The sequence below is a fragment of the Eschrichtius robustus genome, chromosome 15, assembly GCF_028021215.1.
Source record: "Eschrichtius robustus isolate mEscRob2 chromosome 15, mEscRob2.pri, whole genome shotgun sequence".
In the NCBI taxonomy this organism is placed as follows: Eukaryota; Metazoa; Chordata; class Mammalia; order Artiodactyla; family Eschrichtiidae; genus Eschrichtius; species Eschrichtius robustus.
Window position 1 is genome coordinate 90,014,216 of NC_090838.1, and position 18,924 is coordinate 90,033,139.

The window sequence follows — 18,924 nt, forward strand, 5'->3', positions numbered from 1 at the left end:
TAGGCACCTGGGCAGGTGTTTTTGCTTTCTGTTTGTTAATACCTGGCCACCAGGACCAGGCACTAGCATTTTTAAAGGCTCTCGGGGAACTTCCAATGCACAGCTAAGGCCCAGGATCAGCGCCCTTGGGCAGGCTGCGTAAAAAGTTGTACAACAATTTTGTAAACGAATGTTTATTGGAAACATTTTACGAAAATCTTGTTAAAGTAACCGTGTACAAAAGCTCGTGTGCAGTATGATTCCATTTCCTCAAATAGGAGTGTAAGACTGGAAATTAACTTTGGTTATGAGAAATGCGTGGTTTTTATAGCTATTAGCACTTAAAAAGGTTTCACCATGAACAGCCAGGTGTGTTATATTAAGAAAACTTCAGCTTTTTTTTTGGCTGCATTGGGTCGTCGTTGTGGCGCTTGGGCTCAGTAGTTGTGGCTCGCGGGCTCTAGAGTGCAGCCTCAGTAGTTGTGGCGCGTGGGCTTAGCTGCTCCACAGCATGCGGGATCTTCCCGGACCAGGGCTCGAACCCGTGTCCCCTACCTTGGCAGGCAGATTATTAACCACTGTGCCACCAGGGAAGCCCCAACTGTTCAGATTATAAGATGCATTTTTCGAGACAATAACGTCACCCAAATTTCTTGGGACCTTCTATGCCTGGTACGACCCTCGGGGCGCCTCTGGGCGCGGACGTCGCTCGCCCATGCGCAGACTGCACCACAGCGTGGGGCTGTGACACCGCGAGACTTCCGCAGCTCCACCCACACGCCCCGCCCCCATTTCCGGCTTTTCGCTCCGCCCACTCGGCGTCTCGGGAACTTCTCCCTGGCCAGGCTCCAGCAGCCTCGCTCTGGGTCCGCGCCACGCTCTTCTCTGCGGGTGGCTGGCTTCCCGGCGGGTTTTGTTTGCGACGCTGTCGTGCCACAGCGCGCTTTACGGCCGCGGGGACGGAGCGAGCCGGTGCCAGGGCCCCTCCGGCCCGGAAACAGGACAGGCGAGCGAGGTTGATGCCCGGCGGTGGGGCGAGCGCGGCGTGTGGCCGTCTTCTTACCGCCGCGGAGCAAAGGGGGGCCCGGGAAGCGGCGGGGTCGGTGTCTAGGAGCGGGCCAGGAGGCTCCGGCTCCGGCTCCGGCTCCGGCGGCGGCGGCGGCAGAGGCGGAGCGGGTGGCCCCGGGCCGGGTTGTGGAGGCCCGGGGGGCCCCGCGGGCAGGATGAGCCTGACCCCGAAGGAGCTTTCGAGCCTGCTGAGCATCATCTCGGAGGAGGCGGGCGGCGGCAGCACCTTCGAGGGCCTGTCCACCGCCTTCCACCACTACTTCAGCAAGGCCGACCACTTCCGTCTGGGCTCGGTGCTCGTCATGCTACTGCAGCAGCCGGACCTGCTGCCCAGCGCGGCGCAGCGCCTCACGGCGCTCTACCTGCTCTGGGAGATGTACCGCACCGAGCCGCTCGCCGCCAACCCCTTCGCCGCCAGCTTCGCGCACCTGCTCAACCCCGCGCCGCCCGCCCGCGGCGGCCAGGAGCCCGACCGGCCGCCGCTCTCAGGTAAGCCCGGGTCCTCCCGCCGGGAGCCCGGTGTGCGGCGCGAAGGGTGAGATCCGGCAGCTGCTGGGCCTTCACCCGCACGTGAAATGGATTGTGTCCTTTTGAAATCCCCTCCGCACCCCCTCCACCGAGTAGGGACAAGTCGCAGCTTCACGGCACCGAAAATTACTCCTCCCAGCAGTACGGGCCGTGAAACCGTGCCGTTTAGTGTGGGGCTTGACGCTTTAGTGCCTCGTGATGCAGTTCGTGTTCCTCACGCGCGTCTGAGGTGTGTGCAGTTATAAGTAATGATACACAGGATCTGCTCTCCTACCCCCCGGCTTTAAGTCTCAGAGGAGTCACCGAGAAGTCGTTCAGAACCCGAATACGTTGTTGAGCGGAAATGCACATTCAGCAGCGTGTCAGGACTTCACAGCCGCCTTCTTGCTGTTCGGTGTCCTTGGTTAACGCGATGGGGGCAGAGGATAAAAGTAGTCTCAATTCACGGCCTAGACTAGGAAACGCAAGACTACTGGACCTTATGTAAAATGCATGCTCGTGCACCTTTGGTGAGATCACTGGGTTGGATGCGAGGCCGCTTTTGCTATTTTTGTTTGTTTGTTTGGCTTATAAACAAATTTATTTCTCATTGTTCTGGAGGCTGGGAAGTCCAAGGTCAAGGCCCCAGCAGACTGGGTGTCTGGTGAAGGCCTGCTTCCTGGTTCATCGACAGCTGTCTTCACGCTGTGTCCTCACATGAAAGGGATGAGGGAGCTCTCTGGGGTCTCTCTTCTCAGGGCACTAATCGCACTTAGGAGGGCTGTGATTGGGGGTTAGGATCAACACTTTAACATTCAGCCTACAGCCCAGGCTTAGCACAGTAATGGCACAATAAAGGATGATTATTTGAACCTGAATTCAACTGAAATTGAAGTAGAGCAAAACGCAAAACCATATACTTACTCTGTAGTTTTAAAAAAACTGTTCACTGTCATCTCCTCTACTAGAGGGAATTAAAGCTGGCCTGATAAGTTGCCTGACGGGACCACTTACTGTCTAAATTGGGAATCGACTATATTCTATCCAGTTTAACCCTCTCTGTTAACACGGGGAAACAGAGGTCCAGGGAGTTCGAGAAACTTGCCCAGAGACAGACAACTACTTTTGGGCTGGGCCAAGTGTAAGACGGGGGTTCCTTTCATTAACACCAGCATCTTTTCATTTACGTGGCCTTTCACAATCTACCAAGCACCTCCTCAGCTCCGTGACCTCATTTATTATACTAGATCCAGGAGCTTACAGAGGTGGCTTTTGGGAGATTTTTTGCATTCTCAGACCAGTGTTGCAATAGCTTATTCTATACTGACCTTTAAATTTAAAAAATATATATGTACACACACATGTAAATGTGTGTGTACATATATATGCACATACGGAAGACACGGCTCCACATCTCCCTGTGTCACCCTATGCGGGCCACACCCTGGCAGTCACAAAGCACAAAGAGAAAATGGTCTTCAGTTTGAGAATTCCCGAGTTGCCACTGATGCTTCAATACTAAAGGACTTAGAAGTGTTTACACTTTCAAGAGGAGTAGGAATGTTTTTAGGCTTCCCTTTAATGAGTCTCATTTTGAGACAGGATGGCAAGGTTGGCCAGCCGCTCTTCATGCAGTTTTTGTAGTAAGTCTTTCAAAGAATGAATGGTGAAGCCAATTCGTTTCTCCTCCTGGAATTTGTCCTTCTTCTTTTTCTTTGTTGTGAGGTTATATATTAAAGGTATGGGCATACAGACATTACGAAAGATAAGGGCTGTCACGTGAGGGAGGAAGTCAGACAATAAATCCAAAGAAACCTGTGGAAATTAAAAATCTGAACTCAGGGGCAGGGCGGGAGGCGACACGGTCTTTTCACAGAGCTGTTACACATAACGCAACTGTCCTCAGAAGCAGGAATGGAAAAGCCATGAAATTTCAGCTGCAGAGCAAAGCTGGGGTCTTGGCTTTAGAGCTTTTAATGTCTTTAGCATTAGGCTGGGCAGCAAGTGCCTTTTCCAGAGTAGGCCAGAGAAGATAAGTCCAGTTTGGTTTTTGAGGCTTGAGTCAGCTCTGTGGCTAGCAGCTCGTGGAGGGACACACCATCAGGGAGTACACCCCGTTTCTCCCAGTCCAGTTGTAATGCTTGGGGCCACTGGATGGTGAAGATAACCAGATTTGCTTGTTTGGGGTCTGCTTGTTGACCATGTACGTTCCTAGATCTCCACCCAGTTTAATTGTTAAAACACCATTCCCAAAGGAGACATCATAGTCTTCAAGTATGTAAGGTTTGTCTGCAAGGTCTTCAGAAAACTCCGCTAAGGAATTCAGCGTCTCCTCGGCCAGTTTTTCGTAGGTGGTATCGTCCAGAGGGCCAGCGTCACCCAGAGTTCCCATTGTCCTCAGATTCATCAAGCAGACGCTCTGCTTTTTGACATTCAGGATCTGGTTGAGGCAGCAGAGGCTCAGACTGGGCTGGCTGCCTGTGCAGGCGCTGGCAGCTGTAGAGCGGGGCGTCCTTCGTTGGCCGTGGGGCCCCGGCGTGGGCCTGGACATAGCCCGGGGGTGCCGAGCGGAGCAGGAGGCTGGCAGCTGCGTGGCGCTCCAGCGTCCACATCTGTTTGTTTTTTAAACTCAAGAGATGCTTTATGAGAGTTGATTTTGGGAGAAGACCTGAAGCCAGGAGAGGAGAAGGGCACAGAGGAGATGGTGAGGAGTGATAAGGGTACCTGGGAGACTTCGAGGAGGACAGCGGTAGTGGGCGGAGCAGGTAGTGACAGGCGGGAAGCAGTTTGATCTTACAGCCCTTGAGCAGTGAGGAAACAGGCGAGTGACCCCTTTAGGTAGGGACTGCTGGTCAGGGAGCCAGAAGGGAAAGGCAGCGGATTCTGAGGTAACGCCAGAGAATTTTTCCTTGCAGGAGAGGGCTTCTACCTTTAAGCTAGTCATTGTTCCTGCTGGCAACTCCTCTGGATGTAAAGCATCTTCTCGTTGATTTCCTGCACTGCCCTTACCTAAGAGGGGCAACCTGTGTATTCCATGAGATGTCTTTAGGGTACAGGTACTGAACCTGGTTTTCAGGAAGTTTGAGAATGCTGAGAAAGTCGCTGCAACGTGTGTGTGTGGTCACACCCACCACCGAGATGGATGGGGCAGTGTGGGATTTGGGTCGGAGAGCCCTTTGAATTCTGTAGGATGGGTTAGGCAAAGGAACTATGACTTATATAATGTCATTCTTGAATGCGATGAGTTTAAACCTAGATGTAGGCCATAGACTGCATTGTAAACAGATTTGCCAGGGAAATCCATGGATTGGTTATTTTGCCTCTCTCTGCCTCAATTTCCGTGTCTGAAAATTGCAGATAATAAATTATGAGAAATAAAAGCATTTACAATAAGCTTTATACATTACTATCGTTACTAGGTAGAGATGGTGCTTAAATATACAACAGAGGGAATGTCAATGCCAAGGCTTATTATACTGTGCATCAAGGGGAGCATCTAATGGGTATATGTTTTGAAAGCTTTTCAGATGATTCTGCTGCAGAGCCAACGTTGAGAATGTATCTGGAAGTAAGTAGGATGGCTTCCTTGCACTCAAGAAGCTTTCAGTCTGGTTGAAGAGACATAAACATGATTGTAACCCAGTGTGGTTAAGGGCCGTACCAGATGTCGCATGCACAGCACCTCGTAGCACAGGAACTACAGCTGTGTAGCTGGAGGGGCTTTCAGAGGGGGTGACGTTTTTGCTGGATATTGATGAGAGATGGTGGGGAGAGAAGGGTGTGGCCCTGTCACGTATTCTTAAAGAGTTGCGTGTATTGGATGTTTTGAAATCAGGAATCAGAGAAGGTGAGAGATTTTGTGCAACTGGAGTGTAGGACACATGGATTGGAGGGGGGGGTCAGGAGATGGGATTAGGAAAGTGGGTCAGGACCACGTTAGGAAGGTCTCATGAATGGTGCTCAGTGGTAAGTGGGCGTGTGGACTGTGGGTTGTGAGCGGGTAGGAGTCCAAGCTGGGAGCTGGAACAGGGTCTGGCCATGGTGCTGCAGTAGGATGGACGCCGCCGGGTAAGCGGGTGGCTCTGGGATGAAAGGGAAGCATCATGTCCAGCAAGCACTCTGGGAATTGTAGCCGTGCTGTGGACTGAAACAGGTGTGTGAAGTGTATTTGCGGAGCTAGTGATTGCTTCCTTGTCTCTTTAATTTTTACACAGTTGCTGGTAGCAGTAGAGAAGAAGAGCATTTCTGAGCACTGTAGTTTTTTTTTATTTGTTTTTGCCTGCATATGTAAGCTTCAGCCTTTGCAGGAATTGAAGCATGTTAGAAAACAAAGTTGGTTTTTTTGTTTTGTTTTGTTTTGGCCATGCCGTGCGGCTTGCGGGATCTTAGTTCCCCTACCACCAGGGATCAAACCCGGGCCCGGCAGGGAGAGCGCCGAGTCCTAACCACTGGACTGCCAGAGAATTCCCCAAAACAAAGTTCTTAACAGTTACAAAAACCTTAAGTTTCATTGCCACAAATCACAGAATTTCAGTTGACATACAGTTAATCTGGAGATTATTTGAAGTATAAGGGTGGATGTGTGTAGGGTACATGCAAATACTACACCATTTTATATAAGGGACCCAAGCATCCTTGGATTTTAGTATTCGCAGGGTATCCTGGAACCAGTCCTCCTCAGGGACACTATTTAATTACATTTTGATGAATGTATCTATTTGGTTAAATGAATCTTCAATTGTAAGTTTGTCTTTAAAGATACATGAGTTGATATGACAAGTAGCAAATGCTAATTTTACCAGACTCAAGATAATTTTTAAAAATAACTGTTAGAGAAACTGTTGTGCGTTTTTTTGTTTACAGGATTTTTACCTCCTATAACTCCACCAGAAAAGTTTTTTCTTTCCCAGCTGATGCTGGCACCTCCACGGGAACTCTTCAAAAAGACACCGCGACAGATTGCCCTGATGGACGTCGGAAACATGGGCCAGTCTGTGGACATTAGCGGGCTTCAGCTAGCCCTGGCTGGTAAGGAGGGATCCCACTTCAGGCATCTTTGTGAGCTAGCATTAGGCATTTTTTCTTGAGGTACTCCATTTAAATGAAGGTCTTTGTAACTGTACTAAAAAGTTAGTATTTTCCGTGAAAAACATAGCTTCAGTACTGGATCCTTCCTCTTATGGGATATAAATTTCATTTTGAGTTTTCACTTGAATTGATTGCTTTTCCAGTTTAAGAAGAATGCTGAGTAAAACTTGGTCCGTTTAAAATTTTCCTGATGTCATTTCTACTCAAAGCTATCTACAGATTCAATGCAATTCTTATCAAAATGCCAACAATGTGTTTTTGCAGAAATAGAAAATTCATATGGAATCTCAAGGGACCCAGAATAGCTGAAACAGTGTCGTCTTGGCACCTTTATCGAAAATCATTTGACTATATATATGGGAAGGTTTATTTCTGGGCTGTCTATTCTACGTCATTGGTCTATTTGTTTTCTTTCTTTCTTTCTTTCTTTCTTTCTTTCTCTCTCTCTCTCTCTCTCTCTCTCTCTCTCTCTCTCCCTCCCTCTCTCCCTCCCTCTCTCCCTCTCTCTCCCTCTCTCCCTCCCTCTCTCCCTCCCTCCCTCCCTCTCTCTCTCTCTCTCTCTCTCTCTTTTTCTTTCTTTCTGTGTTGGGTCTTCGTTGCTGCACACGGGCTTTCTCTGGTTGCGGCCAGCGGGGGGCTACTCTTCGTCGCGGTGCGCGGGCTTCTCATTGCGGTGGCTTCTCTTCATTGTGGACCATGGGCTGTAGGCATGCGGGCTTCAGTAGTTGTGGCGTGAGGGCTCAGTAATTGTGCCTCGCCGGCTCTAGAGCACAAGCTTAGTAGTTGTGGCGCACAGGCTTAGTTGCTCTGCGGCATGTGGGATCTTCCCAGACCAGGGCTCGAACCTGTGTCCCCTGCATTGGCAGGCGGATTCTTAACCACTGTGCCACCAGGGAAGTCCCGGCAGGCGGATTCTTAACCACTGTGCCACCTGGGAAGCCCGGTCTATTTGTCCTTATTCTAGTACCACACTGTTGATTAGGGTGGCTTGTTTTTTTTTTTTTTTCCTTTCATGTAAAAAGGGTTTTATTTGCAGGGGAGCAGGACACTAATCCAAGTCATACAGTAGCTTTTGTGAAATCGAGAGGTGTGAGACCTCCACCCTGTTATTCTGTTTCAAGGTTATTTGGGCACCTTCTGTTACACGTGTAAGCAAGTGAATGGGTGGTCTTGAAGCAAACTCGTGTTGTGATAGAAAATAACGAGACCTTGAACAGGGAGGTCAGGGAGAGCCTCTCCATATAAGGATAAAGAGCAGCTTTTGCTAACCTGCTCTAAGCAAAAGTGCAGATGCATGGGTCTCATCACCTGAGAGCAATTCATTAGGGAAATTCTAATCTGTAGCCAGATTTGTGAACCCTTGACCTTGTGATTAAGTGAGCTGCAGGGTTAATTTGACAGTGCCGCATCCTTAGACTTCATGCTCTGTGACATTTGGCATCTTATATAAGGTGACATCTTTCAATAATCTTCTCTTTCCTTGGGGCATTCTGACCTTATTTTTAAACTACTAAATAGTAACAATATAACAATGGTTATTTTCTGAAACTAAGAGAACTCTTTTTCAGACTTTTAAGATTGAGGGTACACAAAAGTACTTACTAGCTACTAGTGCCAGATGCAATCTATTAACAGAAATAAAATAATTATTTTCTTGACCAAAGACAGTATGAAAACTGGTTGCCGAGGTGATGGGCAATTTCAGCCACCTTACCTTTAGAAGTGACGTATATTTTGAGGGTTCTAGCTTTGTATTCAGTAAAGTAAGAATCAGATCTAATTTCCTTTTCAACTTGTGATGACTTGAATCAGCGCATGAGAAAGTTTTAAAGTACATCAAGCTCGGGGACTTCCCTGGTGGTGCAGTGGTTAAGAATCTGCCTGCCAGTGCAGGGCACACAGGTTCAAGCCCTGGTCTGGGAAGATCCCACCTACCGCAGAGCAACTAAGCCCACGCGCCACAACTACTGAGCCCACGCTCCACAATTCCTGAAGCCCACGCGCCTAGAGCCCGTGCGCCACAACAAGAGAAGCCACCGCAATGAGAAGCCCGCGCACCACAATGAAGAGTAGCCCCTGCTCGCCGCAACTAGGGAAAGCCCGGGCACAGCAACGAAGACCCAACACAGCCCAAAATAAATAAATAAAATAAATTTATAAAGTACATCAAGCTCAGAAAGGAATATGTGACTAGGGTTAGGATTGAGAGGCTTGGCGCAGTGGCTAAGCTGGCTGTCCCCTAGAGCTGTTTGCTGTCCTCTGCCCAGACTGAAGATGTCTTAATCATTTTCACAAGTGCTTAAGAAAAAAAGGGAAGTACACCTATCTTCTCTGGAGCTAGCCACATAGATCATCTGTACGGAGGCTGGCCTGAAATTCAGATGTCTTTACAGTGGGATCCAGGGACCAAAGGTTTATTGATGGATGATGCAGTTGCATTTTCCTAACTTTAAGCAAACAAGCAGACAAGTTAAACATCCGGAACCACAAGGGGCAGTTATAACTACAGTGTGTGTGCAATAGTATCTTGTTTTAACAGATTCTCCCCTGGTTCCTAATGGGGTTGAATATCTTTTCAGATGCTTATCGGCCATACAAGCTTTTTTTTTCTTTTTTTTAAAATTTATTTATTTGTTTTTATTTTTGGCTGCATTGGGTCTTCGTTGCTGCGCGCAGGCTTATCTCTAGTTGCATCGAGCGGGGGTTACTGTTGCTTGCGGTGCGCGGGCTTCTCATTGCGGTGGCTTCTCTTGTTGCAGAGCACGGGCTCTAGAGCGCAGGCTCAGTAGTTGTGGCACGTGGGCTTAGCTGCTTCGTGGCATGTGGGATCTTCCCGGGCCAGGGATCGAACCCGTGTCCCCTGCATTGGCAGGCAGATTCATAACCACTGTGCCACCAGGGAAGCCTCAAGCTTTTTAAAAATAAAACACTTGTTTAAGTCATTAGCCCATTTTTTCCTATTTTTTAAAATTGATAATATATCCTGAATCTGGCCCTTTGTTTATGTGTTGAAGATAACTTTCTCCATTTAGTAGCTTCTCTTTTCACTCTCTTGTGGTGCCCTCAATTTTGAAATGTTTCCTATTTTCATCTATTTCAGAACGCCAGTCTGAATTGCCAACTCAAAGTAAGGCCAGCTTCCCTAGCATTCTCAGTGACCCAGACCCGGATTCTTCTAATTCTGGATTTGACAGCTCCGTTGCCTCTCAGATCACGGAAGCTTTAGTCAGTGGACCAAAGCCACCTATTGAAAGTAGGTATATCTAATTTTATATTCTTGGTTTTATTTTATCAGCATCCCCCTGACACTTTCTGGTTTTCTGAAACATCATGTTGTTTTCGTTGATACTTAAACGTGAATTTTTTAAAAATTTATTTTATTGAAGTACAGTTGATTTACAATGTGTTAATTTCTGCTGTACAGCAGAGTGATTCAGTTATACGTATATATATATATGTACATTCTTTTTCATATTCTTTTCCATTGTGGTTTATCACAGGATATTAAATATAGTTCTCTGTGCTATGCAGTAGGACCTTGTTGTTTATCCATTCTCTATATAATAGTTTGCATCTGCTAATCCCAAACTCCCAATCCATCCCTCCCCAATCCCCGCTTCCCCTTGGCAACCACAAGTCTGTTCTCTATGTCTGTGAGTCTGTTTCTGTTTCATAGATAAGTTCATTTGTGTCACATTTTAGACTCCACATATAAGTGATATCATATGATATTTGTCTTTCTCTGTCTGACCTCACATAGTATGATAATCTCTAGGTGCATCCATATTGCTGCAAATGGCATTATTTCATTCTTTTTTATGGCTTAGTAATATTCCATTGTATAAATATACCACGTCTTCTTTATCTTTTCATCTGGCGATGGACATTTAGGTTATTTCCATGTCTTGCCTATTGTGAATAGCGCTGTTATGAACAAAGGGGTGCATGTATCTTTTTGACTTAGAGTTTTGTCTGGATATATGCACAGGAGTGGGATTGCTGGATCAGACGGTAACTCTGGAACCTCCATACTGTTTTCCATAGTGGCTGCACCAATTTACATTCCCGTCCATAATGTAGGAGGGTTCTATTTTCTCCACACCCTCTCCAGCATGTTATTTGTAGATTTTTTAATGATGGCCATTCTGACTGGTGTGAGGTGGTACCTCATTGAAGTTTTAATTTGATTTGCATTTCTCTAATAATTAGCAATGCTGAGCATCTTTTCATGTGCCTGTTGGTGATCTGTATGTCTTCTTTGAAGAAATGTCTGTTTAGGTCTGCTCATTTTTTTTTTTTCTTAATTTTATTTATTTATTTATTTATTTATGGCTGTGTTGGGTCTTTGTTTCTGTGCGAGGGCTTTCTCTAGTTGCAGCAAGTGAGGGCCACTCTTCATCGCGGTGCGCGGGCCTCTCAACTGTCGCGGTCTCTCTTGTTGCGGAGCACAGGCTCCAGACGTGCAGGCTCAGTAGTTGTGGCTCACGGGCCTAGTCGCTCCACGGCATGTGGGATCTTCCCAGACCAGGGCTCGAACCCGTGTCCCCTGCATTGGCAGGCAGATTTTCAACCACTTCTGCTCATTTTTTGATTGGGTTGTTTGTTTTTATCTGTTGTTGAGTTGTATGAGCTGTTTGTATGTTTTGGAAATTAAACCCTTGTTGGTCGTACCATTTGCAAATGTTGTCTCCCAGTCTGTAGGTTGTCTTTTCATTTTGTTTATGGTTTCCTTTGCTGTATAAAAGCTTGTAAGTTTGATTATTAGGTCCTACTTGTTTACTTGTGCTTTTATTTCTATTGCCTGGGAGACTGACCTAAGAAAACATTGGTAGGATTTATGTCAGAGAATGTTAAACATGAATTTAGTAGAAACTTCCTAGTATAGTGTCTGGAACATAGTAGAGATGCTCAATAAAAGTTAGTTTCTTGGGCTTCCCTGGTGGCGCAGTGGTTAAGAATCCACCTGCCAGTGCAGGGGACACAGGTTCAAGCCCTGGTCTGGGAAGATCCCACATGCCGTGGAGCAACTAAGCCCGTGCGCCACAACTACTGAACCTGTGCTCTAGAGCCCACAAGCCACAACTACTGAGCCTGCGCGCCTAGAGCCTGTGCTCCATAACAAGAGAAGCCACCGCAATGAGAAGCCCGCACACCGCAACAAAGAGTAGCCCCTGCTCACCGCAACTAGAGAAAGCCTGCACGGCAACGAAGACCCAATGCAGCCAAAAATAAATTTTAAAAACTTAAAGAAAAATAGTTTCTTTTTTAATAAAAATACCAAGATTTTGGGAATTCCCTGGTGGTCCAGTGGTTAGGATGCTGTGCTTCCACTGCAGGGGGTGCAGGTTCCATCCCTGGTCAGGGAAATAAGATCCGACATGCTGTATGATGCAGCCAAAAAAATCCCAAGTTTTTTGTATTACATACCTATCATCAGCATATCTGATATAAATTCTCTGATTTTACTGAAATGAGTTTATTTTTGTAGTTTATTACCTGTTTGTTTTATACGTCATTAATCTTACCATTCTCCATTGAAGTTTTACTGATCTTATAGCTCTTACTTTAATTCAAAGAAAACTCCTATTGAACTTGAAATAATAGAGCAGCATTTTTAATTTTTTAAAATTTATTTTTGGCTGTGTTGGGTCTTTGTTGCTGTGTGCGGGCTTTCTCTAGTTGCAGCGAGCAGGGGCTACTCTTCGTTGCAGTGCGTGCACTTATTGCAGTGGCTTCTCTTGTTGCGGAGCACAGGCTCTAGGCACGCGGCCTCACTTCTTCCGCGGCATATGGGATCTTCCTGGACCAGGGCTTGAACCTGTGTCCCCTGCATTGGCAGGGGGATTCTTAACCACTGCACCACCAGGGAAGTCCTGCATTTTTTGGTTTTATACGATTCTGTGTGGTTTTAATGATGAAGGCATGCTTTCTGCTTAGGGATAAGAACATGTTCTCCAGACTATAGTGTCACCTTGAGTTTAAAACTTACACTGTGACTTTTAATGCCATTTACAGTAGGTCTTTGGAACAAGTAAGTCTCAGCTAATCACAGTGTGTGGGAAGGTCCAAGGCACAGATGGGTTGTATTTAATACTTGCTCGGGCACATCTTTGACTTGAATGGGCCACTGGAAAGGTATGTAAGAAGCAAATCAATCAGGTATTAGGTCTGAGTCTAGCTGAACACCAGGCATCCTTACCGCATGGGAACTTGCTCTTTATCACATAGGTGTAACTTCTCGTGAAACGTTAAAAACTTTCTTTTTGTAAATGGTGTGCAGAGATTCAGGTGCTAGTTCTGGTGATATATGTGAAGAGATGGTGTAGTTTAAGATAAAGGGATAATTCTTAGCCGGACACAAACATTTTCAGTAAACTAGAGGACCTAGTAATCTCAAATTTGGCCGAGGCTCGGTCCATGAGAGGAGTTAGCCATCTTAGGCCCTACATGGGAACCAAAGTGAGGGGTGAAATTCGCTGGGAAGTCCCAGACAGACGGCATTTACTTTAGTGGGTTTATAACGTAGGGATCAGTCTTGTTTTGTAAAGCAGTTGAGGTATTAAATTGAGTCACTTCACTGTTCTGTTGTATTTCTACTGTTTTAAGAAAATGATATAGCATTTGTGAATTTAGGGGTTTATGAAAGTCTCCAGATTCATTTGAGAGTGTCAGTAGTCAACCATACCTTTCTCCTGCCATTTCATCTCCACATAATTTGCTACTTCAGGGTTAGAAGATGCAAAAACAAAACCAGTACACATCATATGGTCTCTGAATAAAATAGTGCTGAGAATAGGATGAGTGAGATCAATTAGTATTTTATTTTTCCCATCCAGACTTACCCATGGAGTAAGTTAGTTGTGTCCTTCTGCAATTGAGTGGTGATCATGCTTGAACTAGGACTTGTCAGGTGGTGGTAATGTTTTCCTCTCCTCCCCCAAAACAGATAGATTTGGTCTCTGACATAATAATGTTATGTGAGTGTTTCATTTTCTTGTGTTCTGAATAAAACCCTGCCTTTATGTCGTTTCTGCTTCTCATTTTCAAGTCAGAGTGTTGGTGTGTTGTCCTTATTAAGAGAGGTGTTACTGCAGTTCACTAAGCGGAGTCTGAGGTTTATAGAGACGTGTGGGGCGGTCAGCCGAGGGGCAGAAGCAGGCAGACACGCTCCTCTGATTACAGGCCATTTTCGGCCGGAGTTCATCCGGCCACCACCTCCGCTCCACGTGTGTGAGGACGAGCTGGCGTGGCTCAATCCAACCGAGCCCGACCACGCGGTTCAGTGGGACAAGTCAATGTGTGTGAAGAACAGCACTGGCGTGGAGATCAAGCGAATAATGGCCAAAGCCTTCAAAAGCCCCTTATCTTCTCCTCAACAGACACAGGTATATCTTTATTGTAAACATTTTCCTGTATTTAATTCACCAGGTGTTTTTGTTTTCCATAAAGTGATAAATGACCAGTAACATGACGTTGGCAGCATGAGCCAACAGTAGGAGGCGTGGTCCCTGAAGCTCTGTTCTGCCCTCCCACTTGGCTCACCTCACTCTGGTGGGGCACGAACTCTGGTGCCTGAAAACCTAGTGACTTCTGTTCGGGATCAGTTTGACTCCGGAGTGTAGGATGGCGCTCACTCCTGCTCTGCGCTGCTGGGCGCTTTATGTACATTGTTACTAAGCTGGACAGGACTCCAGGAGGGTAAGCGGAATTAACATTTAACCAGGAAGGTAAACTAGCACCCATCACACAGCTGGTTAATGGTGGATTCAAAACAGCCTCCGCACCCAACTGTGACACTTCCCTGGGGGAAAGGCAGGACACTGTGGGCGGTTCCGGTTGGTGAACTTTATTATTCAGTTAGCACACTTTAACGTTAAAACTTGCCGGGAGATACATCTCCAGCGTAGTTCATTTTGCTTACCAGGCCATCCTGAAACAGTACATGTGTGCATACCAGGAGACAGGGGAGGGAGCACAGGACATTTAGAAGAATGTACCAATTTGGCAGAAGAAATTGTCTTTGAGGACACCTATTTGAGTGAGAGTGTGCAGTGTGGTGGGCAGACAGACCCTCCCCGTCCCCCTCGCAGGCATCTGTTCCCCTGGGCGCTGGGTGGGGCTTTGGTTCCGGATGTTCCCTGATGATCTCTGTGATCTGTGCTTTTCAGGAGTACTAGTTGGTAAGTAAGATTATTTTTAACAAATGACAGGGGAAAAAAACCTACAAAGGACTTACGGATGATATTGTTAAAATCCAGACAATATTGATTCTGGTTTAATGCCCAGGATGCATTAGTGTCGTTTATAAACTGGTGTGAAGGTGCTTGATTTTAATATCTGACAATTCAAATGTAAATTTTAAACTATCAAAGAATGATGATCATGGATTTGAAGGAAGACATTTATAAAATTATCTGCACTGAACCATAACTTTTCTTTATAAAATACCTGTTTTTTTGTATGCACGTAGGAAAGAGAATTTGATTTGATTCAGGAACCTCTCTTTTTCTCTTTCTAAAATTTTGATTATATTTAGCTCCTTGGAGAGTTGGAAAAGGACCCCAAACTTGTTTATCATATTGGCCTCACTCCAGCCAAGCTTCCTGACCTGGTGGAAAACAACCCTCTAGTCGCTATAGAAATGTTGCTGAAGTTAATGCAGTCAAGCCAGATCACTGAGTATTTTTCGGTTCTGGTCAATATGGACATGTCATTACATTCAATGGAAGTTGTAAACCGGTAAGTTTCTATACGCGATCAAATGCGGACAGGGGTGTGTAATATAAATCCGGATTAAATGACTAGAAGGGAGAAACCAGCAACAATTTTTTTTCCCCTGATACTGTTAGTCTGAGAAAACCATAATCTGAGCCTTAGCGTTGACTGCATGTGAATTCAGCACCCACTAGTAAGAACTTGGAGGGCATTTCAAGTATTTAGCACTCGCAGCAGCAGCAGTGAAACTTAATTGCTAAAATTTCCTATTATGGTTGTATATTCTTTACACAAATGACAGATACTGCATTATTTCTCGTTAGTGACTAACAGCTGTATCAGTATGGGTCTAGGAGCTGAAAAAATTCTGGGAATGCCTTCCTAGAATTTGCTGTTCCTTGCACTGTTCTCTGAACCTTTCTTTGGTCTCCTTGCTCCATTGTCATCAGCTGTCTGTCAGGGAACCAATACATTCCCTTCTTGATGTGCTCTGAGTAGTGGTTTCTCACTTTGTTATTTTGCTTACAAATATGTTTTAGGTAAATTACAAATTTCATAGGCTTGGGGGATTAGCTTGAGAGCCTACTGTTTATTCAGCTGTCTATGGATAGTGTAGCCATATGTGCAGGCTTGCCTGATGTGGTCGCAGTTTAGGCTTCTCATTCTCAGCTCCCCTCCATGCGGTGTCCTGTTTTGGGGGCTAAATTATATAGTTTTTCTGCTTATGGAGGGTCCATTCTGAGTGCTAGGCAACTGCACTTCAATTACAGCACATCTTTTGAACACTCACTTGTTTGTAAGTTGGGGATTAATTGTTTAACTACTTAAAGCTGTACTAAAGAATATGTCCTGGGAATCCCTGGCGGTCCAGTGGTTAGGACTCTGCACTTTCACTGCCAAGGGCCCGGGTTCCATCCCTGGTGGGGGAACTAAGATCTTGCAAACCACCCAGTATAGCCAAAAAAAAAAAAAACCCCCCAAAAAAACAAAAAAAAAACCACAATGAAGTTAATCAGCTGGTGGGAAAGCCTGGCTGGAAGCCAAGTGTGTGTGTGTGTGTGTGTGTAGGAGAGCGCAGATTTGTGGGAGGGAAGCACTACTTTCTGTGCCGGCAAAACCGGCTGGCCGCTTGCTGACATGCGGCTTCATTTCTGCGCCCTCATCCAGGCCTTTGGCCTTTCCCCGTTGCTGAGACTCACTCCTCTTTGGGGGCTGCCTCCTGCTCAGGGCCTCTGGGCCGACCATGCTCTAAGTTAAGTGCCCACTTACTGTCTAAACCAGCCATTAGGCACTTAGTCCAAGCATACCCGCATCTTTTTACCAGCGGTGCAGAAGTTGATTCAAGGACAAGGTCTGCTCCGTGTGCGCCCCTCCTTCATGGTGCGTCACCCCCAAGTGTGTCGCCGGTAGCCTATGGCTGCGTTTCCTTGGAGCACGGGTTCCTCAGCCTTGTGGGGAAAAGTTCAATGATCAAATAAGTTTAGAAAATTTTTGGAAATTCATACTGTGTAGTCAGCATAGCACACACCTTTATCTGAGCATGAAATTCCTACTTTACCCTTCCCCCCCCCCCCTTAAAACATTTCACAGAATCCTTTGGAAAATACCAGCCACCGGTCTTTCCCACCAGCTCCTGAGTGTGCCACGCCAGTCCGATTCCACAATTCACTCAGATTATTTACTTAGCTGGAAGGAACACTTCTCTCCTTGGGTTTCGATTTAAGTCATTTGCCCTGTTGACTTTCCCCGAGTCTTTCACTTACATCACTCTTTGTGCAAACGCCTCATGTGAAGCACTTAGTTACACACTGTGCTGTTCAGTTACTACCACGCCTTTCTTCACATGCATTCCTCGCATAGCACTGGTGTGTAATCAGGTTAGTAAGCGTTACTTACGTGGACAGAGTAACTGCCCGGGTTGTTAGAGCTCGGACGATAACTATGAATTCTGACTCAGCCAAGAACACACAGGGACACGGTGCTCAACGCGTATTGCATGTGCGATGCTGAGTGTAGACCTAAGAAACAACAGAAGTGTCACTTATTAATGGCGGGGCGGGGGGCGCCCTCTGAGGTTTACTTGCATAAACTTATTTAAAACTAGGTAAGTGGATCATATATCAGAATTTTTCACTAAATGACCAAAGGAAGTTTTATATTTTATGGTTAACGGTGTTTTAAAATGTTATTAGCAAATAAAATTAACAGCCCTGACTTTCTAACTTTATGAAACAGACTAACTACAGCTGTTGATCTACCTCCTGAATTTATTCACCTTTATATATCAAATTGCATTTCTACCTGTGAACAAATTAAGGATAAATATATGCAGGTAAGTAATAGAAATTTTTGTAAATTTTATAAATACCTGCCCAGAAAACACACACTAAAATTGGTTTCTTTTTCAGAATCGTCTGGTGCGTCTCGTGTGTGTCTTTCTCCAGTCCTTGATCCGTAACAAAATCATTAACGTGCAGGACTTGTTTATAGAAGTGCAGGCCTTCTGTATTGAGTTCAGCAGGATACGAGAAGCTGCAGGCCTCTTCCGGTTGTTGAAGACCTTGGACACTGGCGAGACACCTTCTGAGACCAAGATGTCCAAGTGATACCTCGTCCGGACCACCTGTTCATCGTTCAGCTGTGCTGTGCTTTTCATTTTTAAAACTGTTCAGACCCTGAGTGATTGCTTGGCTTAATGCGTATAAACACCACTTTATCCACTTAAAGCAAAGTTTTGCTTTCCTGGATGACTTTTTCTTTCAGATGAATTTTTGGTAAGAACTTGGAAGAATGTGTCTTGCTGATGATTTCCATAGGGGATGTCATCCCAAACGAAGTCACTGCACTAAGTAGATGAGGTCTTCAGCACTGAAGAGCAAGGTGCCTGTTTGTGCTTAAGATGTAAGTGACGGGCTTCAGTAAGGCAAGAATACCGTTTTCCTGAGGTTCCAACGTTCAAAGTTTTTAGTGAGAGTAAATGAAGACACTCTTAAGAACCTGCCTTACTGCCCCTGAGGTCTTGAGTCATCACATGACGGTATTCTGACCCTTGAACTTCTCACTGGGTGCAGCGTGAGCCTCGGACACCCGTGTAACCTTATCCTTTCTTGTCATGGGGACCTAAGAGACAAGAGCGGGCTGCCTACAGACGTGGGAATTCTTAGAAACCTTTCTCGAGACTGTAACAGCTGGTAGTTTTCTGGGCCGTCTCTCCTGTTAACAGTCTAAGAGCGTCGGTACTCCAGGAGGAAGGACGGCACCGGGGGCCATGCTGCACGGCTGCTCACTGAGTGGGCTTCGTGCCCTTCCCGTGGCGTCCTGTGGGCTGTGTAAGCCCGCATTTGACTCTGGACAGCAGTGCCTTACATTAAAGTGTTCTATGAACTCTATTATCTGACGTATTTTTCACTCAAAGACATCATGACAAAACTCCCCATTTGCGGAGGTACTTTCAAAGCATATTCTTCATAGGAACAGGAATCACCTTCCAATCCAACCCTTAGCAAAAGTTAAAGGATACCAAGCCGAGGGGTTTTAAGATGAGTACAAATTCCCACCTTGTAATAT

At 46.0% G+C, this 18,924-nt stretch overlaps 1 protein-coding gene and 1 pseudogene across 1 annotated transcript; one reads left to right on the forward strand and one right to left on the reverse strand.

The window, feature by feature from the left end:
• The first annotated feature begins 920 nt into the window (after positions 1-920).
• On the forward strand, positions 921-18,746 carry CNOT11 (CCR4-NOT transcription complex subunit 11). Its single transcript, XM_068565025.1, has 7 exons — positions 921-1,536; positions 6,418-6,582; positions 9,743-9,895; positions 13,825-14,027; positions 15,179-15,381; positions 17,593-17,689; positions 17,766-18,746. The coding sequence occupies exons 1-7, from the start codon at positions 999-1,001 to the stop codon at positions 17,961-17,963; spliced, it is 1,557 nt and encodes a 518-aa protein (XP_068421126.1). The 5' UTR covers positions 921-998; the 3' UTR covers positions 17,964-18,746.
• Positions 3,543-4,166, reverse strand: LOC137777662 (frataxin, mitochondrial pseudogene; annotated as a pseudogene).
• Positions 18,747-18,924: the final 178 nt, after the last annotated feature.

Excerpts from the sequence above, each read along its gene's own strand:
- CNOT11 (XM_068565025.1), top strand. The coding sequence starts at position 999 with ATGCCCGGCGGTGGGGCGAGCGCGGCGTGTGGCCGTCTTCTTACCGCC. Across the intron at positions 9,896-13,824 it reads ACCAAAGCCACCTATTGAAA|GCCATTTTCGGCCGGAGTTC; the intron begins GTAGGTATATCT and ends CTCTGATTACAG. Across the intron at positions 14,028-15,178 it reads CTTCTCCTCAACAGACACAG|CTCCTTGGAGAGTTGGAAAA; the intron begins GTATATCTTTAT and ends GATTATATTTAG.